The following is a 20,092-nucleotide window of genomic DNA, read 5'->3' as shown; positions in this document are numbered from 1 at the left end:
CCAAAGTGGTTACTGCAACGGAATCGAAATCCGTCTCTTGGACTAACACTCCCAGTGCAGGTTCAAAACCTGCCGAAGAGGTTTTTCCTATCTGAACACGCCTTGAAGATTCACTGATGGACAGTTCCTCAGAGGTTCATCTCAACTTTGCCTTGGCCAAACTGGTTACTATCACAGAATCGAAATCTGTCTCTTGGACTGTCACAGTGCAGGTTCAAAACCTGCCGACGATTTTTTTCTCTCTCAGAACACGCCTTGAAGATTCACTGATGGACATTTCTTCGCAGGTTCATTTCAACTTCGCCTGGCCAAAGTGGCTACTACAACATAATCGAAATATGTCTGTGTCGCACTTGCGCAAGCTCGAAACCTGCCGACGACAAGGTTTTTTTCTATCGGAACACACTTTGACATTCACTCATGGATGGATTCCTCGGAGGCTCATCTTAACTGGTGTTAACCAAGTGGTTACCACAACATAATCAAAATCTGTTTCTCTTGCAGTCGGTTCGAAACCTGCTGTCAACATTTTTGCGGTGTATAGATCCTCAGAGCTCCGTCTGAACTAGGCCCAGTCATTGCGCCGAGACCTCCTTTTTGTGTGATAGTCTGTCCATGAAATAGAATTCACCTTCACGCCTCGTGCGGATCGTCTCAGAAACACAAGGTATATCCCTGAGATGTGTACGTGCCAACCTAGATTCTCGACGGACTAACCAAAACTGTCGGGATTCACCACCAACTGAAACGTTAATGGAACTGGAGGCCAGAAGAATGCAAGTAAGTTAAGGACAGAGTGAGTCTGGCGGTCAGGCAGATGATGCAACCTCCCCAGCCTCGCTGAAGTCTCATCGATGAACACTCCTTCGGTCGTTGGCTCTTCCAAAGCGACCGAGGCTGATTCGGAAGCTAAAGGTGGGAGAATTGAAAGTGGCATACCGAGCCATATCATTCTGATATGTGTAGTTTGCGTGCGCTCCTCTTTTGTGTTGATGCGGGGCGGAACATACTTTCGATTGCCGCAGCAAGACCCGGGCAACTGGACGGAGATACCAATAGAGAGGCCAACGCGAAACGGAGCAGGCTTAGATACGATGAACACAGCATAGCCTGCAAGTTGCGATCCATTGTGACCAACAAGACAGGAGGGACCAAAGCCAATGGCGAAGACAGATACCTGTCTCTTGTAATTACAATCATAATGCATTCTTCCTACAGGATCAGGTGATTGCACATGTAATGTAGCGTGTAATGTTGTGGAATGCGTACTGTCCGGCTGCAGGAAAAGTGAACCACCTGTTCATATCTTGCTGGATATCACAGCGAGAGCTGAGCTAATACCAAACACTCCCACTGAGAGCTCTCAGCCTGGACCTCTCTCAGGATATACCAATATAGATTGAGAATAGCACGACATCCGACGGAGCAACGACTGTGATTCATATCGAAACCTTAACCGTTATATTCTCGAACTGAAAGTTGCCATTTTATATTCCTGATAGATCATAATTTCTATAGTAAAACACAGCAAAGTTGTACATAGTATCTCGGACGATTCCATGGGCAGATCCACGACCGTTATGATAGCGCTAAATATTCACGACATGGGCCATGTACTTGGAGACCTTGCTGTTGGCATCAGCTCTGGCCCGCGATCCTGAACTCTATGAGCATTGTATCTACAAGATCATAAACCTGGGTGAGTGCTAGACCAGCGGCGGCCCTGTCCACCATCATTAGTCGATCATCGAATAGATCTATAAGGAACTTACCCAATGATCTCCAGCTCTTCCAAGGTTCGTTCCTTGCTATTGAAAATGAGCCACATAGTCAAGTCTGTTTGGTACGTGTTGTGACTGCCTGCCCCGAAGTTCGGCAACATGGGTTCAGGGGCCTTGGGGATCATGAATTCAGAAATACGTCAGGCTGCACTCTGAGACTCACGACGTTCAATCCATTGGTTCCTACACTAGGTCTTTGCAATGTGTGAAAGATCACGCAATCGTCTAGCACGAGATAATGGTTTTGGAGTAAATACCACATTGAACCGCAGATAGCACTCACGGATTAGCACTCGGCTGTTTGGTCCCATTGCCTTGCGAATGTTACGGAGGATCGTCGTTGCCTCAGCGTCCGGCCAATTGTGGAGAATGTGCCTCAACTACGCAATAAGACCATCAAATTACCGGCGACGAATAGAAACGAAATTAAGCACCTACATAGTAGACATCTTTCCCAACAACAGGTGCGTCCTCGAGAAAATTAATTGGGATGAACTCCACGCGGCCGTCAAGCAATGTCTCAGGAGCATTCTTCTCCCATGCCTAATCAGATATCAACGATGTGCCCGCTGGAATACCTATGTGTACTGGATATCTGAACTCACATTTTGTGCTTGTGCCATGACTTTCGGGAGATCTTGATTGATTATTCTAAGGTGAGGGAACATTTTCGCTAGAGGAGTGGAAAATGTTCCAATGCCAGATCCGACATCCACCACACGATATATCGTTCCAAGGATAGTCTTACGACCTGCCTCTCAGACATGTTAATGATTCGAAAATTGCGATGGCTTACGGTGTAGCACTGCAGAAGCGCCCAACACCTCACTCTGGCCAAGCATGGCTTTGTGGAACACCTATAAATAGCATCATGAGCCATCACTCGAGGTCCGAGGATGACTATACACACATCACGTTTCTCTTGCTGAAATGTGTCAAGGTACCGAAGGGGTAGTGTGATGACGAAAACTCACATTATTCTCCATCGCTTCGTAGTAGGGATCCTTCATGCCCTCCTTTCTGAAGGCACATACCCGGGGCGCTTTGTCGAGCTCATGCGATCTTGAAAATTCTTCGTCGATCATAGTTTCATACACAACTCCGGCAAATTTCGGACCATCCTGGCTATGAAGTTTCGTATAACACCCAACGTTGTTCGCTGACTTGAGTATGAGGGATAGTCGGTTGTTTGCGAAAATGTCTCGCTCGACTGTTTGACGCACTACCTGTTTCAGAGACAATCCTCAACCAACAGTATGAATATAACCTTCTTTAAAGCAGCCCATGAGGGTCAAAGCTCGTAAGACGCGTGCAGTCTTGACCTTGTCGAGGTTGACCGCTTCAGCCAGCTTATCCACGCTAAGGCCTTCCGGATGTTGGTCCAGAACATCTGCAAGACGCGCTCGGAAGGCAACGCCTGTGCACGCCCAGTTGTAATTGAAAACAAGCTAAGGAAATTAACAACAGAGCGGAGATCGTTTGCACACGACACTCACATTCATCACCGTGTGCTGGGGGGGTGCTAGTATTGAGCTCAGTTGATGGTATGCACCTTCGAGCAGCCTGATCGCCTTTTTGAGGGCAAGTGTATCTGTCGTCAGGTCGAGGGGGTGGAAGGTTGTTGCATCAGCACTGGGGACCCCATGTCCGGTCTTCTTGTACTCTGCGATTGCCTGGTGCGCGGAGGAGTTGATGATGTCCGAAAGAGCTTCAAGCTTAGCCTCCGGCTCGTTGGAGTCCGTCATATTTCCAGGGGTGATGATACTACGGGGAAATAATATTTGTTATCACAATATATATACTTACACAGTTCATGGTCATTTGGATCTCAAGCTCGGTTCTTTCGAACAACTGAGCAAACAAATCCAAACCTCCGTGCTGCGAAATGACCCCAGCCTACTGAGTCAACATGTCCGCGCGATCGCTTCAGCTTGATCAAGTTGCGGCCATCCCTGGCCATCCCCGCTGTGGAGTGTACTAGTGCCATCAGTGGCTATTAATACTTCTCAGTAAGCATATTTCCCCTCGCCGCCCATCGACGAGCTACCCGAACAATACTCGATATCGACATCCTCGATTCAAATTCTGTGTGATTGATAGTAGACGGTGACTACGACTTCAAATTCTGAGGGATTGATAGTCGACGGTGATTACGTGCACGTGGCACTACCACTTCGACCGGCACAAATTAAGGTGCACGAAGTCCTCTTACCTATTACGGACGTGTGACACTGACTAAGGGAGCGCGGCTGTCTGGCTTTCCATACTTCACGTTGGCTCTCCGTGAGCTCACAGAATCCACACATATATCTACCTTATGTTTGTCGATCTTCACTCGAACAGGTTAAGAAGTATCACAACTCCATTATAACTCGCTCCAGGAACCATTCCTTCATTGCTGGGTCGAATGTGACGACGGGAACCTTCACATGACCCACTGCCGTGATGTTCATCTGCTCGCATTTCTGCCTGTGATATTCTGCAAAGGTGCCTTTGTCCACGATACGGATGGTAGGCCTTCTTGACTTGCCTTGCCAGACAACGAGGCGATAATCATCGCTTGCTGAGATGAGATTTTCAAAAATTTGCCTTGTCGCCATTCTTGCGTCTTGTCCTGTGAACATCAATCAGCACAGTCGCGTGAATGAGCTTTGAAGCAAGCACGAACTTAGTTCCCCTGCTAGCTCTACCAAGTACCCATAAGTAACAGGCTTGTCTCTATCATCCAGCACAATAGTGAAAGCTACAATCTGGCCGATCGATTGTTGAGCGGCAGAGACAACTGCGTCCATCAACTGCGACTCTGTACACGATGCTCCAAATGTCACTCCAAGCGAGTCACTTCCTCGGCGGGCATTTCAGCTGCTAAGCCTAAAACCGATGACATCACAACTCACTCTCGCCTGTGACGGTAATTGATGATAGGTAGGCCGTCATCTGGAGCAAAGCCTTTAACGGTGATAACATCAGCAATGCGGTATCTCCACAAGCCATTGTGAGTCGTCACGACGGGCTCGTAGTCCCCGCCAGTTACGAGTTCCCACTAAGGGGGGATGAGAACTTGAAGACAAAGATGAGATGCAGCCAATGATTCCTACAGAGGACAATACACGGTCTGAAGGCTCGTTGGAACGCACGTCCAGAAACTCAACGACCCCATCTCTGAACGTCAACTTGAAGTCAGTATTAGGATTGCCTTCATGGTATACCCTGGCGAGACCACATTCTGCAGTGCCATACCCATGAGACTTGATAGTAATGGAAGGTCCGAGGAGGTGAATAATCTTGGGTCACTGACTGTCAGTTGGATGGTAAACTTTCCGCAATTGACGTACCTTTGGAACAGAAAAAGCAGCCTGACCTCCAGTGATCCCAACGAACTGTTTCAAGTCAGGCCATACTCGGACTGCCCAGCCCTGGATGACAGGAGGCCCGATTTCGCGAAGTTCGGCAGCGCGAACAGGGTTGGGAGTAAGATGTCTCTGAGAGAACTTTGAGCTCAATGTAATGTAATATTCAACAAAAATACGACCTCTAAAGGTGCTCGCAGATCGCCTAGGTCTTCAATATCCGGGATGACACCCTTCTCGATGCATTCGACAAGTAAAGGCCATTCATCTTCCACGTACTGCAAAAATATGACGAACACATTGGCAAATAAGAAGCGGATGGTTGTCACTCGACAGTCCGCCAGTGCAAATAGCGCATTCAGAATAAATAAAGTGCGATAGTTTTTAACCAAAGATATCGCAAATGGATCCGTTTTTCCCGGAACTAAAAGTTGCCTAGAGATCAGCGCCCAGCTTGCTCAAGGAAATTGGCGCTACTAGCTTACCCCACAGATCGAGTCTATCCTTGTCATGCTCGAGATCCCAGTTCATTCCCATTCGCAGGATACCAATGCTCGTGGAGCAGACAGCCACTTCCTTGGAGCTCTGACCGTCCTCACAATCTATTTTTAAGACCTGCCAATGTCTTAAAGAGGATGGTGCTAAGGTGGTACCCTCTGACGGCGAATACCCCTGATATGAGAGTTGTTGGAAAAGGTGCGGGGGAGGCCGATACTTTGGGATCAACTTTGGTGCGTTCCTAGATGTCATGCTGGTCATGGCTAGGAAGTAGGGCAGTCCCGGGGCGAACATGTTCTTGACGTCGGCCTCCATGCATGGGCTCGTCAAAAACTTTGCTACAAACGGCCTATAAGGTTCGTAGTTTGTGATGGGAATGAATTCTCGGAAGCAGCGTAGGAAGTCAATATCATCCTTGGAGTCGCTCTGCGCGATGGCCTCGCGGAATCCCGCCAATTCGGGAGCACTCTGCGCAAATTGAGACCCAAAGTTCGGCCGTATGATCTCCAGCAGGACTTTATCTACATGATCCTTGACCCGCTGAGAGAGTTCAGCAGACAAAGAGTCCAAGAGATTCGGTTGACGATGAGACATTGTTGTCGTCACCCTGCGATCTTGTTCAACAAAGTCAATTGTAGTGTTGCGGGAAAAACAATTTGCAAGCAGTTCCGATGGCAGACCTAGCAGAACCTGGAGGAACTCTGTCCCGCCGACGTGGCATTGAAATGGCAGAATGAGTGAAAATATTTCAAATATACTAGAAGTAGTGTTGTTGACAATACTACGCCATTTCCCCGGCACCCTGATACCACTCTGATCCAGCAATTGCTGGCAAACCAGGAGGGTTCTGCAGCAAAACATGGCGCATCAGGCAGTAGCACTTAGTAGCAGTCTGGTTGCTGGGACTTGCCAAGTTTGCATACTCGAGCACTGTGATCAATGGCCCTTGTGTATTCAAGTTGCGATCGATTCCAACTTCAATTTGGGAAACGCATAAACTCTCACGTGTTGTTTGCTGAACAGCCTGAACTGTGTAACCTCCCTCTGTCATCATAGTAACGGTCTGCCAATCTGGGACATACCAGTGACAAAAGGCATCCCGATGGTCGACCACCGGTCCGGAATCAGGGTGCTACCACACGCCGTAGATCCATAGGATCTGGACATCACTACAATACACCAGTTCTATATAAGTAGTCATTTATATGAGGAATGAATAGATTCGCACCCGACTCTTTTGCAGCTCCTTTATGACACTCCAATAATCATTCCTTAATCGTTGGGTCGAATACGACGACGCGAACCTTCACCTGACCTTCCGAGACGTCTTGGATTGTATTGCCAAACAACAAGACAGTTATCGCGCTATTCAGTATTATACTTTCATACGAGTTAGGAGATGTTGGTATTGACTTCGCCATCTGACGAGGCAGATTGACAAAGGCCGAATTCTAGTCAACTCTGAATCACCTTCCTCGCAAACCTGAAACATGTGGGGGAGGGTGCTGAAGAGACAGGTTCATAGAGTCTGCATACATAAAGAAAACAAGCCACAAAGTGTCCGAGATGGATGATTGCCATATTTATATAAGTCATTATCAATGCTACGTCAATGATACGTAGCAAATTGGTATTGACTCGGGAGTCGGTACAGCATGATAATCCGGCCTTAATTGCAATGCTCTGATAGATCGTATTAGACGCTGCAAAATCCGCAGTACTCTGCCCCGTGTCTTCCTGACTACCACACCTGCGAGCTGCGCATCGCCCACCTTTCTCAAGCTAATGACACTATAACTGGCCTTCATGCGCACGTCTGACACTCAACACACTTCTCTATATACTACGTTTGGAGGCCGACTATCATTTACCTGGCCCGTAATTCCACCGCGACTTACATTGAGCACTCTTAGCAGAGCTTGATCTACCATGAGTCTGGACCAAAATCTCTTCACGCTCCATCTGACACCAAATACCTCTGACCCGAGTGGACTTGTGACAGACCTCACAGATCCTTCGGGAAACGTACACTACCGCAAGCGACGTATACCCGGACAAGTCTATAAAATCGAGGTGTATGGTGTGTACGTTGCCAATTGGGTTCAATCGTCAACTGATTAAGCTGTGGCAGACCCCATTTCAGAATCCTTGCTCGCCTCTGCTACTTCTCCGAGCGTGACGAGTAAACATAAAACGATAGAGCTATACAACCCCTCTAAGGTCATCGAGCTGAAATATACCGGCACCCTGACTTTCCGATGGTTCTTCAAATGGGAGGAGTGAGTCCTTGAACACAGCAGCTATCATGCAAACTCAGTTACACTATGGCAGACACGAATTTGAGTGGAAACGAGAGGAGTGTTTCATGATCAGAAAGCCCGACCCTCCTGTTATGGTTGCGGTGACCAAGGAACCTCCGGGTAGAATAAAGACAGCATCCGTTCAAATTCTAGATTACAATCTCAATAGGTGAGTTAAAGATCGAACATAGTCCCCGCGACGTGACTGATAAGTGTAAACAGGTTTGATATAGATGATCGAAAAGGGCTAGAAATCGTCATCCTGACTGCACTGCTCACCTTCCAAGACGTCAGCGATTCGTACCACGAGTCACCCAACGAAAGCAACACAACGTCACTACCTGCTGCAACTACTTCAGCTCTAAAAAGCTTTACAGAGAAGACTGCGCGAAAGGTGTCAGGCGGACCTACATGTTCTCCACCAGTCGTACCGCCAAAACCCAAGCCAAAAATAGGTGTCGAAAGGGTTGCCGAAATCCAGGCATCAAGAGGCCAAGTGAATGAAGTCACAATCATTGACGAGTGTTCCCCCAAGGATTATGCGCAATATTGTGCACGGATGCTGCGTGTGCGTTGGTCGTGCTCGTGATAACAGGGACAGAATAACGAGTTGGATTTTAGGACGAAGCGATGCTGTTTATATCCATACGCTCTTCAGATGGACTCCAGGCTCCCAAAGTGCTGCAAGTAGTTGAGGAGACGAAACGCATCCGGCACAAAGCAGGTGAGTTTCTAGGCTTATGGCCGCTCCATTTTCTCAAGCCATTTAGGTGATCAAGATCTATATCAATATGTTCTGTATGATACGGTCCAGATACCACGCAAGGGTCCGAAAACGATTAATCTGGACGATAATAAAGACAAAGCAAAGGGCAAGGATTATACCCCGCCGAGCAACATCGTAGTCCATCTGAGCAAAATCGATATGCCCGAGTTACGGCCAAGGAGCACTGTTCCCATCCACCCTGGAGAAGGACGATCGGGTGCATCAAAAGAGCGAACAAAGGATGGGAAGAGCAAAGACACCCGCAAGGACAAAGAAAAGAAAGTAAAAGAATCAAGCGACAAGGAACGGAATGAAAGGAAGAAGCGCGAGACAGAGCACGCCACTGCAGAGAGGGCAAAGCTCCGATCAAAATCTAGCGCGCCCGCACTCGCTTCTCCTCATTTCTCTTCACATCCGGCATCGACATCCCAGCGGCCTCACGTACATCCGCACCAAACGCATCTACACAAATCGTCGCCGTCGCAGCTCGGCCGCCCTGCCAACCATTCGGCTCCTCCACTGCCTCCCCGCATGCCAATGCACCGTGTGGCTCCGCCACCTAACCGGTACTCAACATACGGGACATACCCGGTGTCATACCACGTCCGGTATTCATCCAGCCCTCAACGCCTTGAACCCCCCGTTTCTCCACCATCGCCTTCACCTTCCCCAGCCACGCTGTTGGCTAGATTACTCGGGAGATGAACAAGTCGACCCTATCATTTTGTTGGACCCTTGCGCTCGATTACTGGTACAATCGGACGATAAATTGCAGCTCAGAATCTAACTTATAGAGGGTACGTACAGCTTTTCCAATCACGATTTCAAATCCACTGTATGGACGTTTTTAAACTTCGCTTGATACCTCACAGCCTCTCCCCGTATCCCACAATACGTATGCTGTATGTAACTTATACCACTGATACACCGCCGCCGACAATAGCAAACAAATACCACATTCAGTCTCCCGGTGGGACTAACGTCATGTTTCGCTTCCGCCCACCGCCTTCAGACTCAGTAAAGTGCCCGCGACACCCATGCCACCATTAATTGCTGAGAACACTAGCAGTCCGGATCATCATTGACACGCTACGTTCGACAGCTAGTCATTGAAGAGGTCCGACCGGTGGTAAACGTTTGGTACCTAGATCGCCAAGCGCATGTCAATAATGCTCACAGTCATTTTGATAGAGGTGTTTTAGATCAAACTCTGCTCTTATGCTACCCTGTCATGCTAGGTTGTGCTCATCGCTGACACGGGCATGCCTAGGCACAGCTGCTTTATTAGGCTTTATTGTGCCAGGGCGTACCGCCATCGGTTACGTCGATGACATCGATGGGGGCGCGTTATGTGTAGTGGGCGCATTCAGGGCACGCTAGTGTTGACTCTTCATGGCGTCGCTCTTCATGGCGACCCGCTGTCGGACATGCGGAATCTGGTCCCTGGCCGACCAACAAACCAACGGAGGAAAGTGGTGTGATTTAGACGCGCTCAGATTAGACTTTCCGAGGAGATGGTTATGAGCGTGGTAATGCTCCATGCATATACAGTACCGGTGTTACGTTCCGAAAGTGTGGACTTTTCACGCTGTCCTGACGTGAATCAGCGCTGCGGAGTCTCAGTTTCTGAGTTTAACACAGGTATTGTATCCCCGAATTGGTTCCGTGGTGGAACAATCGTGTCTTGACAACGATGTCGTACGTTGTTGATAATATCCGAAACATTTCATTTGTTGTAGACTTTGGCGTCGGTGACGGCAGCGATCAATGTTACCGTCTTCTCGTGGCTCAGGGCAATCGAGATGAGATTCCAAGCGTCGGTGGTGTTTCATGTTGAGTGATGTGCTAGTACTGATCTGACCATCACAACAGCAGCGTTGTCTCGCTTGGCATTGGAACGTGGTCCGAGCACAATCTATGAACTGATGGGCCCATGGCCCAGGCATGCAAGTGAATCAGATCTCAAACCAAGATAAATTACTCTTCAAGAGCCGTGAATCGACAACTGAAGTGTCAGGGCACAAACGATAGTATCAGAAAGCGAAGATATCGTGTGTGTATGGCTGATCGCTCGAGTGCATGTAATGACTAGAGTACAAGTGTTGAATAATGAACATGAAAGAAGTAACTGTTCAAGTGCGGTATACTAAAAGGCTGTGGGTATTCATAGATAATAAGTGATGGTGTAGATATACGCACGAAGACTGACGCATCCTATGTGCCTGCACCGCAAGATATAATATCGGAATAAGGTTTTTTCTAGGATATGCGCAGCCTGAGGTGTCATTTAGCATATGGGAGAGCCCTATGAGACACCGCCGATCTCGACGAAGCTCCGCCAATTCCATGATAGATCATCGTCTTTCAGATCGATGAAGCTTTTCAGAGGAAACCATGTGTCGACAGTGCTTCTTCTCTGTCGCTTCGGGGGATACGAGACTGAGACTGAACGAGGGAAAGTGGCTTGTTTTGGGGAAAGATGTTTGGGAGATGGGATGACCGCATCTCCCTCATCTTCGATATCTGCAAACGAGCCGAAATCCTCGACTTGAATGAAGGGAGTATTTCCCAGTGACGAAAGCACTTTAGCCTCATCATCTTCATCATCGCTCATGCTCATGAAATTTTTTCGTAGACTCGACCTCGGGATGCGGTTAGCAGCACGAGAGCGGCCCTCGAGACATGCCAGAGCATCCATGCGACTTCTTCGTTTCTGATGCGAAGCGATGGATGAGGAACGTGTGGATGACCCTTTCCCTGATGGGCTAATGGGTGATAACAGGGGTGTTGAAAAAGACGTGTTGGTCGCAGACCGAAATGGCTTTGACGGAGGGGAGAAGTTCGGGGCGCGATCAAGGGATGTTGGAGGTTCGGGTAAGGTAGATGATACCGGAGCAGGTTTAGGAGAAGGAATTTGCCTCAAAGATTCACGAGACGATCGGTGGAGCGCACATGCTGAAGGTAATGGTGGAAGACGTTCAAAGGCGGGTCTTTCGATTCGTCTTTAGACGTAAAAGGTGAGTACAAAAAGAAAATGAGGACAAAGGCTAAACTTACGACAAGTCATGAGGTGAGGTTATATCGGTTGTACAAGTCCAACTAGTGGACTTTGAGACATTTGACGGCTTGCGCCTGTGACCTGCAATCGAGCGATTGGAGTCTGCCAGGTCGAGGGAGAGGAATGACCGAAATTCAACGGTATCCCTTTGACCCATTTGCAAAGTGAAATAAAATGCCGAGGCATGATCATCAGCAGCAGCAGTTTGTGCCTTGTAGGATGTGCCCTTCGAGTTTGATGGGACGACCGGAAGGTTGGCGCTGTGTGCAGACGAGAGACCCGCCCGTCGTTCCGCTAGAAGACCTGAAGTGAAAAGTGGCGAATAGGAAGAGTGCATCAGAGAAAAAAAGGATAAGAAATCAAAGTGTGCACGAAGACGAAAGCACAAGGGCAATGAAACAAGAGCTCTGAAACGACCGCTCTTTATATAATGAAATGAAAATGAAAAGCAATGCGTCGTCACGAGCGATCGGATAGACGCTTCCCCTTCCTTTGTCACATGTTCACAATTGGAAGTACTGCCGGCACACGTTGCCGATGCAGGGTCAGCCGAAATTATTTTCACACGGTTTGCCATTACGTGCTTCGAGCTTGTACGTTACAAGGAGCTACACCACATTGTATTCTCTTCATGTTGGAGAAACTTTTAACAGAGTCGTTGAGAATTGTTGAGCGAGCCATGGCATCACGGAAAGGTGTAGAACACCGCCCGCATTTTGCTTCCGCGGGGCCAATAAGGGGACAAAAAAAGAAAGTCACCCCTGTAGACATGGGACACGTCTATATATCCTCCACGTTTTCGATGCCAAGCGGACAACAATGAAATGAATTTGAGTAGTCAAAGGCTCGCTAATCGCGACTGACATAATTCCTCGACTTGGTTTTCAAATTTTTGGGACAAACAGTTTGTGGGAAACGGTTGAAGAGTGTTGTGGTACACGATAGGCAGCCGCGGCGCTATGTATACACTCCATATGGACTCATGATAGTGCGCCGGGCCTGTATCAGATACTAGAATCCAAAATTGTCAAGTTCATTATTACACTGGCAGCATGTTCTGCCTGAATTGAATCACCCTGCATGCAGTCGTTATGGGGATCTGTTCGAGGCAGCTCCGATAACCTAGTATCTTACACGTGCAGGTTCATACATATCCAAGTATGTGATTTCATTATCACATAGCGGCGCCTAGCCCTGCCCTGCCCAGCCTCCCCTATGATAGCGGTCTGCGCAGCTGACATTAATTACGATTGCGTTTTCAAACACTCAATTGTAAATACTTGATAGCCACTAGCTCGTCGCCCGGCGGGTCACGGTACTCATTGTTCCACAAGTCTCCCACGCAGGCAGGCTTCGGAATGGTATCTAATTTGCACTTCCTGTATCCGCCTTCCTTGCAACCACACTTTCCAAATTCATTTCAACAAGTACATTGGGTAGCATGCGACAAACCGACCCGACAACTTCGCGAAGACTCATCCACATCTTAAATTTTGCCACGTCTCTTGATCAGTCAGAGTCACTCTTGTTGCAAATTATTTGCAAAGTGCGGCGTGCGACACTACTTTTACGCAAGTTCGAATCTGCCACTTTTATTCATTCGGCGTGTCATGGATGACAGCCTTGAGCAACGCTTCGCGAGCGTTCGTGTCTTTTGAAAATGATTGGCGATTTTCACCTACGGTGACCTACCCTTGGCACTTGCGCGCGAATCATGTAACCTCAGGAACAAATGAGCGCTGCGTGAACTGCCACGGAAGAAGTCGCCGCACCCGGTACACTACGTGGGAGGCGACATAGCAAGTCCTTCTCTTTTTTTGTTCGGCTTGGATCTCGCCCTCCCGTCTTTCGGAGATCTCTTCCTTGCGTCGGCTTTGTCGACTACCGATTTAGACTGTGGGTTTTGAACATTCTCTAATGCTTATGGCTGTTCCACCAGAATGACTCAGCTATCCTTCTGGCCAGCAAGACTATGTTATAATAACGATATCGTCGGAAATTTGTCGTTTCGTTTTCGTCGATCCAAAAACCTATCGCACACTACACGTGGGTTTAACTGTTTATGACAACTTGGATCAATCTTCTTCCAGCAGTCTATCCCTCGATTCACCGTTATCTCGGACGGTAAATTCAATCACGGTGGCTTGGCGATAACTTGCACATATGAATTACAGCATTCGGACATTGAGTTGCGACCCGAACGGAGAGTGAGATGAGGACCCTCCATGTCATACCCGACTATGCCGACAAATCGGCCGTCATGTCATGTATGTGTACCGGCGACTTGAGACTGGCTCCAACGCCAACTCCATTCAGTCCCAGTCCCCGCCTGACACGCGCATGTACCGTGTGAGTGCACTGCACACCAAGTTATTTTCAACATCAAGTCGAACTATGTACTTTGAGAGCTCCCTGCATCGCCCGAAATATCAATTTCACTCGCGTCATACCATGTCGGGAATCCGCGCGCTGTGATTTACGCACGCCTGCGCTCCTTCACTGGAGCCATCGTCCCCTCCTACACAGTAACCAGGCGATGACCGAATTTCACCTCAGGCTTATCATACTCCATGCTCTTCGTCACTGTGGTGTTCTGTTGTCTTGGTCACCGTGGCGCTCCAAGACGATGTCGAATTGTGAGTAAGTACTAATAACCGTCGTCGATGAACGTTTGAACATTTTATCAATGTCGCCTATAGTTTCCGATGCTGTATCAGCAAAAGTCAATGCAAATTTAACGGTTCACAAGTGTTCAGATAAGAGTGCCACGATCAAAGTTGCGGAACATCTTGATAGCATCTTGCCTATATCGTCCGTGGGCTGTACAGATGTCACAGCCGCTCACACCCCGCCGGGACTGTTGGTCGATCGAAAGTGCGTTATGAGGAAACTGTGAAATTATAAATAAGTGTGGTGCTCCAGGCTGCTCCAGAGGGGCCAGGGTGCTCTTTAACATGCGGGTTTAAGCAATGCCGAAGCCGAGATACTTGTGTATGCATTATTCTGTCGAATACTAGTTTCGTGAACCAGTCGCCTTGTCTGAGAAGGGAATGTGTGACAAGGCGACTGGTTCAGGAGACTAATCAAATACAGTTTTTGAAGCAAGAGTTCGAGCGAGCTCATCTTGGGTTCATACTCTTCGGTTTTTGTTTTTCAGGTGACGCGCTAATTCGGACTTGTGAGGAGAGTGGAGTGGTATTGGTCGTAATACAATCGTGATCTATTGTATGCCGAAAAAATAGTGGAGTGTACTAGGTAAGATAGCAAAAGGGAATAAACCAGGTAAACTAAAAACTATATACTTCCAGGGGTAAATATCTATTGTGAGTCCGCATGTCATAGTAAATTAGACGAGTAAAATAAAGAAGGGCATATTACCAGTGCAGAAAAGTGCGCAGTCTACTTGCCACCAGTGGTGCCTAGACCCATCGATGCCTTGAAGGTGTCGTAAATCCACCATTGGAAGCCTTGATAAACGAGGTTGGTTAGTGATTTCAAAATATTGTAAAATTCACGTACCAGTGAGAGTACCGATCATCAATACGCGGGTACCGAGACCCTTGGTTGCAAGTGTGACTAGGCCAGTTTCCGATGCGATAGTACCAATACTTTTGCCCTTGTTGGTAGGCTTGCCCATGAGGGAGACTACGGTGTCAGCTGGGTGGGAGACAACAGCGCAGACAACACCAGCGAGATAACCAGAAGCAAAAGTGATACCGAGCTGAGTGGTCTTCGAATACGTCTCTTTGGGCTCAGTGAAGACAGTGAGTGTAGAAGAGCTGGACGATCTTCTCATAGCAGCAGAACTTGGCCATGGTGTAGGGGATCTATTACGTCATGAGTAAAATGCAATCGGAACCAAAACGACGCAACTAACTTGACGAGACCATAGAGGAACAAGGGAGCCGAAGGGGGTAGCGGGTCTCAACCTTTGTCCTGCTCATCTCTGCAAGGGCAGCACCGAATGCAGTGGGAAATGTGCCAGTAGGGCTAGTTTGGATCTTGACCTTGGTCATCTCGAGAGGGCAGAGAGCGATATCAGCAAAGACCTCTGCCGATGCGGAACCAACGAGCCAGATAGCGGGCTTGTATTTGTTAGTGAGCTCTTCGCCAGCCAAGTTCATGTACTGGTCCTTGAACACTTCATAGAGACCGAACTTGAACATGCCTTGCAACGAGTAACCGACAAGGGTAGGACCGAAGCCTTTCCAGATACCAGCCTGACCTTCCTCACGAATGATCGTGGCAAGACCAGATATGGCGCCCTTGTATTTCGTAGGGTTGACCTGTTCACAAAAGCTATGAGACATGACGCAGCCAGGAAGAGCTAGATAAACTGACCTGCATGTTACACTTGGCCACATCAAGAGGTGTGAGGGCGGCGTGAGTGATACCGCATGCAAGAGCACCACCGAGCATGCACTTCGCATAGTATGTAGCGTCATGAGGTATGGGACCAATGTATCTTCAAACCAGACGAGGTCAAACCCAACCTCGACATAACGCGGAAATAAGATAAGAAAAATACCTTGCGTCCCATTTAGCAGTTGGTGCCAGATGCGACATCGTTTATTATATTTAAAAGTCTCTAGATGAGATGTCTATGATTGAAGGAACCCGTCCCAACAGGCGCGGGCTTCGGAGGTCGAAGCAAGAGAAACAGGTGTGCAAACTGCCACAGTGCCAGTGTCGGCCCAAAATTCATCAGGTTAAATTTAGCCGCAGTGAAGCCGGCTTTGCATCGGCTTTATTAGTAGTATCGTATTTGTGATGAAGAATCGCTAGCACTTGATTTCTAAGACTTCTCGCTAATTATAATTCGTCGGTCTCTTCTCCCCTTGCTCAACATGAGCGTTACAGAAAACTAGCGCTAAGCTTACGAACCGACAGCTTGCTCACATCCACGCCATTTGTTGACAGCACAGCAAATGTCAAATCGCGGGAAGTAAATTAACATATGTACCAAGGTGAATATTCCCTCTTATTATCCGATCACACAGCTGAACAGAGTATTTCACAGGTTTCTTTACTACAATGCCCACTGCCACGGTTCAAGACTCTGCCCCAGAGCACCACAGACTAGCTAAAACGAATGGAGCCCGCAATGGCTCCATTGGTCCTGCTTGGATACCTTCTCAAGTAGAAGGCGTCACACTGAGGAGGACCACTGAATTCTCCTTTGACTCAGTAGAGGAGGCGCTTAGCGCATTCGCTCGTGGTGTACCTGTTGTTGTTATGGACGACGAACGAAGAGAGAACGAGGGTGATATAATTATTTCTGCGAGTCAATGTTCCGTGGAAGCCATGGCATGGATAATCAAGCATACGAGGTATGAGTCATTTGCACCCATACATTCCGTCTTCATGTCTATTTTAGCGGGTATATCTGTATCTCTCTTCCCGAGGAGCGTCTCAATGAACTCGAAATTCCCATGATGGTGCCCGAAAACCAGGAGCGACACAAAACTGCATACACCATAACTGTAGACTACAAGCATGGTCTGTTTTTAACTATGTGAAGCCTATGCCACGACTAAAAAATTCTTCTAGGCACAACAACAGGCATTTCCGCTCATGATCGATCTCTCACCGTGCGGAAGTTGGTCGATCCCACTTCGACTGCGTCCGATTTTAGTCGGCCAGGGCATATGGTACCCTTACGAGCACAGAACCGTGGGGTTCTAGAACGCAGGGGTCATACGGAAACGGGTGTCGATTTATGTGCCCTCACCAATCAACCTCTAGGGGGAGTGTTATGCGAGCTTGTGAATGATGATGCGTTAGGCACCATGGCGCGGCGCGATGATTGCCGATCGTTTGCCGATCGATGGGGCCTGAAAATGATCAGCGTGGATATGTTGGTGCAGTACAGAATAGCGATCGAGAGCGGGGAGTACTGCGATACCATGACGGATGAAAAGAATACGTACCGATTAGTGTATACTTATAGAGCATTGTACACCGATGTGGCAACCAGACTCTAGACATCCCCTGAGTCAGGGATTCCATGGAAAAGCTGAGGGAACCTATTCAGGATCCTGAGATCGCCGTCTCCAAGATAAGAACACTATCTTTGACTATGATATCAAGATCGTAGCGACGGCTCGCCGTCAGTCCCCACCGGTCAATTATTTCGTTTGATTGCAAAGGCTTGTAGAAAACGTTCCACGATCTGTGCAAACATCGAGAGCGTGTTGACGAAGGTCTTTGGTGAAAAAGGCTCTGAGTACAAGAAACGCGCTGCGGAAGAGCAACTGCGGCGGTGTGGTGCTTATTGGTAGGTTATGAAATACCATATGTTACAAGGTTTTAACTACAAGTCAAATCGTATGGGCGTGTTAAAGAAGTATGCAGAAGCTGGTATACAAAACTAAAGCCTGCTAGTAGTACTGTGGATTGATACAGAACGCAACAAAAAGAATACTTGACTAAACAGTCACAAACTAAGTACATCACGACCCTGGCAGATGCTTAGATCAATAACAAGCAGTCAACTAAATGGTATCTGGCGTCCTACTGGTGCTCCTGCCAGTCTTGCGTAGCAAACACTGCTTGATTTATTTCCGACGTTTGAATGGGCTATTAGAGGTGTCCGATTCGAGTGCACTGTTACTATTGACCGGAAACTGATCCGAAGTTCGCTTTCTGGATGTGCCAACACTGGTATTGGGCCTCGGAGAGGGGAAGGGTGGTACAAGCTTCTGTTGTTGAGTGCCGGGAATCGGGACCGATGGCTGACAACCGTTTATTAGGCTGTGGGTTGAAGGTTCAAACTGAGGATGAGAGATAATTAAAAGAGGTTTCACGGAATGAAAAATAGTCAGACCTGAAGCAAAGCAATATCCTGTGCAAGTTTCTGCCCCTCGGATAAAATATCAAGACAAGACCGCAGTCCCTTCAAACACCACTGCCGTTCGAGCCAGGAAAGGAGGTAACGATTCCAGAAAACCTGGAATATATGGTTGAGAGTGTCGTCCCATGGATTTGGAGCACGCGACAGGCGAACAACCCAGTTTTGAGATGCATACTTGAGAGCGTTGGAAGAAGACCGACTTCGTTCCTGCGCCTCATTCGCAAAAGCTATAAGGAGATTCATAGCACGGATAATCTCCCTATCAGGAACTTCTGGCGATGCGGAGGTGAAATGATCTTGGGGTATCAAGGCCAGGAACATCGGAAACATCAAGAAATCTGGTAAGCTTTTGAGCCGCTGGACTACTTTGAAGGTTGGCAGTAAAGCCAATTGTGGGACAATGATGTAGTTGCTGATTGCTTCCAACGTACTCGAGAATTCTTCCATAGTCGCCCGTACCGATCCCGCAGGAGTGGATTGCCACGCTTGGCCATGGGGCGTCTGAAGCCAGTATTGCCCGCCCAGGGTCTGAAGCTAGTATTGCCCGCCCGGGGTCTGAAGCCGGTTTCGCCCACCCAGTGTCTGAAGCCAGTCTGACCCGCCCGCCGGGGTCTGGAGCCAGTCTAGCCCTCTCTGGGTCTGGAGCCAGTCTCGTCCTCCCTGGGTCTGGAGCCACCTTCGTCCTCCCCCGGTCTGCAACCAGTCTTGTCATCCCCCGGTCTGCAACCAGTCTCGACCTCTCCAGGTTTGCAGCCATTCTCGTCCTTCCTCGGTCTGCGGCCAGTCTCGTCCTCCCTCAGTCTGCAGCCAGTCCCGTCCTCCCTCGGTCTGTAGCCAGTCCCGTCCTCCTTCAGTCTGCAGCCACCAGTCTCGTCCTCTCCAAGTCTGCAACCACTCTCGTCCTCCCTCGGTCTGCAGCCAGTCTCGTCCTCTCCATGTCTGCAGCCAGTCTCGTCCTCCCTCGGTCTGCAGCCAGTCTCGTCCTCCCTCAGTCTGCAACCAGTCTCGTCCTCCCTCTGTCTGCAGCCACCAATCTCGTCCTCCCCAGGTCCGCAGCCATTCTCGTCCTGTCTGGGTCTGCAGCCAGTCTCGTCCTGCTTCGGTCTGCAGCCAGTCTCGTCCTGCTTCGGTCTGCAGCCACCTGTATCGTCTTCTCCAGGTCTGCAGCCACTCTCGTCCTGCCTCGGTCTGCAGATACCAATTTCGTCCTCGCTCGGTCTGCAGCCAGTCTCGTCCTGCCTCGGTCTGCAACCAGTCTCGTCCTTCCTCGGTCTGCAGCCAATCTCGTCCTTCCTCGGTCTGCAGCCACTCACGTCCTGCCTCGGTTTGCAGCCACTCTCGTCCTGCCTCGGTCTGTACCCTTTCACGTTCTCCCCAGGTATGCACCCACTGTCGTCCTGTTTGGGTCTGCAGCCACTCTCGTCCTCGCTCGGTCTGCAACCACCTTCGTCCTCCCCCGGTCTGCAACCAGTCTCGTCCACCCTCG

The 20,092-nt window shown here is 48.8% G+C and overlaps 7 protein-coding genes across 7 annotated transcripts; 3 read left to right on the top strand and 4 right to left on the bottom strand.

The window, feature by feature from the left end:
* Window positions 1–1,638: 1,638 nt before the first annotated feature.
* Window positions 1,639–3,526, bottom strand: DFJ58DRAFT_727815 (O-methyltransferase-domain-containing protein; the record flags this gene model as incomplete). Its single annotated transcript, XM_041385520.1, has 11 exons — window positions 1,639–1,723; window positions 1,773–1,894; window positions 1,945–2,006; window positions 2,065–2,161; window positions 2,220–2,324; window positions 2,387–2,532; window positions 2,578–2,638; window positions 2,692–2,706; window positions 2,756–3,003; window positions 3,049–3,229; window positions 3,278–3,526. 11 exons carry the CDS (start codon window positions 3,524–3,526, stop codon window positions 1,639–1,641), a joined length of 1,371 nt encoding a protein of 456 aa, XP_041244086.1.
* Window positions 3,527–4,065: 539 nt separating this feature from the next.
* Window positions 4,066–6,223, bottom strand: DFJ58DRAFT_882486 (GH3 auxin-responsive promoter; the record flags this gene model as incomplete). Its single annotated transcript, XM_041394572.1, has 7 exons — window positions 4,066–4,395; window positions 4,450–4,622; window positions 4,679–4,824; window positions 4,880–5,065; window positions 5,117–5,263; window positions 5,311–5,555; window positions 5,617–6,223. 7 exons carry the CDS (start codon window positions 6,221–6,223, stop codon window positions 4,136–4,138), a joined length of 1,764 nt encoding a protein of 587 aa, XP_041244085.1. The 3' UTR covers window positions 4,066–4,135.
* A 1,335-nt stretch (window positions 6,224–7,558) lies between these two features.
* DFJ58DRAFT_660192 (uncharacterized protein) lies at window positions 7,559–9,400 on the top strand (the record flags this gene model as incomplete). The annotated part of the gene is made up of 6 exons (XM_041382136.1): window positions 7,559–7,709; window positions 7,761–7,908; window positions 7,961–8,098; window positions 8,152–8,497; window positions 8,551–8,657; window positions 8,692–9,400. The coding sequence occupies 6 exons, from the start codon at window positions 7,559–7,561 to the stop codon at window positions 9,398–9,400; spliced, it is 1,599 nt and encodes a 532-aa protein (XP_041244084.1).
* A 1,250-nt stretch (window positions 9,401–10,650) lies between these two features.
* On the bottom strand, window positions 10,651–12,213 carry DFJ58DRAFT_787686 (uncharacterized protein). The gene is made up of 2 exons (XM_041390118.1): window positions 11,753–12,213; window positions 10,651–11,697 (listed from the first exon to the last, which is right to left on the bottom strand). Exons 1-2 carry the CDS (start codon window positions 12,088–12,090, stop codon window positions 11,001–11,003), a joined length of 1,035 nt encoding a protein of 344 aa, XP_041244083.1. The 5' UTR covers window positions 12,091–12,213; the 3' UTR covers window positions 10,651–11,000.
* Window positions 12,214–14,068: 1,855 nt separating this feature from the next.
* On the top strand, window positions 14,069–14,877 carry DFJ58DRAFT_787682 (uncharacterized protein). Its single transcript, XM_041390117.1, has 2 exons — window positions 14,069–14,393; window positions 14,453–14,877. Exons 1-2 carry the CDS (start codon window positions 14,324–14,326, stop codon window positions 14,647–14,649), a joined length of 267 nt encoding a protein of 88 aa, XP_041244082.1. The 5' UTR covers window positions 14,069–14,323; the 3' UTR covers window positions 14,650–14,877.
* A 52-nt stretch (window positions 14,878–14,929) lies between these two features.
* On the bottom strand, window positions 14,930–16,425 carry DFJ58DRAFT_787679 (mitochondrial carrier protein). Its single transcript, XM_041390116.1, has 7 exons — window positions 16,282–16,425; window positions 16,095–16,218; window positions 15,683–16,039; window positions 15,539–15,580; window positions 15,273–15,504; window positions 15,128–15,220; window positions 14,930–15,071 (listed from the first exon to the last, which is right to left on the bottom strand). The coding sequence occupies exons 1-6, from the start codon at window positions 16,317–16,319 to the stop codon at window positions 15,153–15,155; spliced, it is 861 nt and encodes a 286-aa protein (XP_041244081.1). The 5' UTR covers window positions 16,320–16,425; the 3' UTR covers window positions 14,930–15,071; window positions 15,128–15,152.
* DFJ58DRAFT_703110 (GTP cyclohydrolase II) lies at window positions 16,373–17,766 on the top strand. Its single transcript, XM_041383647.1, has 5 exons — window positions 16,373–16,416; window positions 16,473–16,720; window positions 16,774–17,083; window positions 17,131–17,252; window positions 17,304–17,766. Exons 2-5 carry the CDS (start codon window positions 16,711–16,713, stop codon window positions 17,735–17,737), a joined length of 876 nt encoding a protein of 291 aa, XP_041244080.1. The 5' UTR covers window positions 16,373–16,416; window positions 16,473–16,710; the 3' UTR covers window positions 17,738–17,766.
* The last annotated feature ends 2,326 nt before the right edge of the window (window positions 17,767–20,092 follow it).

Source organism: Suillus subalutaceus (genome assembly GCF_016647625.1).
Source record: "Suillus subalutaceus strain FC151 chromosome Unknown DFJ58scaffold_51, whole genome shotgun sequence".
In the NCBI taxonomy this organism is placed as follows: Eukaryota; Fungi; Basidiomycota; class Agaricomycetes; order Boletales; family Suillaceae; genus Suillus; species Suillus subalutaceus.
This window is presented reverse-complemented; position numbering and strand designations above follow the sequence as displayed.

Bases quoted from the DNA above. Each gene is read 5' to 3' on its own strand.
- DFJ58DRAFT_787686 (XM_041390118.1), bottom strand. From the start codon at position 12,090: ATGCACTCTTCCTATTCGCCACTTTTCACTTCAGGTCTTCTAGCGGAA. The intron at 11,698-11,752 runs GTAAGTTTAGCC...TTACGTCTAAAG, and splicing joins ACCTCACCTCATGACTTGTC to ACGAATCGAAAGACCCGCCT.
- DFJ58DRAFT_787682 (XM_041390117.1), top strand. From the start codon at position 14,324: ATGCTCTTCGTCACTGTGGTGTTCTGTTGTCTTGGTCACCGTGGCGCT. The intron at 14,394-14,452 runs GTAAGTACTAAT...TGTCGCCTATAG, and splicing joins AAGACGATGTCGAATTGTGA to TTTCCGATGCTGTATCAGCA.
- DFJ58DRAFT_787679 (XM_041390116.1), bottom strand. From the start codon at position 16,319: ATGTCGCATCTGGCACCAACTGCTAAATGGGACGCAAG. The intron at 16,040-16,094 runs GTCAGTTTATCT...TTTTGTGAACAG, and splicing joins TGGCCAAGTGTAACATGCAG to GTCAACCCTACGAAATACAA. The intron at 15,221-15,272 runs GTACGTGAATTT...TCGTTTATCAAG, and splicing joins GATGATCGGTACTCTCACTG to GCTTCCAATGGTGGATTTAC.
- DFJ58DRAFT_703110 (XM_041383647.1), top strand. The intron at 17,084-17,130 runs GTATGAGTCATT...TGTCTATTTTAG, and splicing joins TGGATAATCAAGCATACGAG to CGGGTATATCTGTATCTCTC. The intron at 17,253-17,303 runs GTCTGTTTTTAA...AAATTCTTCTAG, and splicing joins AACTGTAGACTACAAGCATG to GCACAACAACAGGCATTTCC.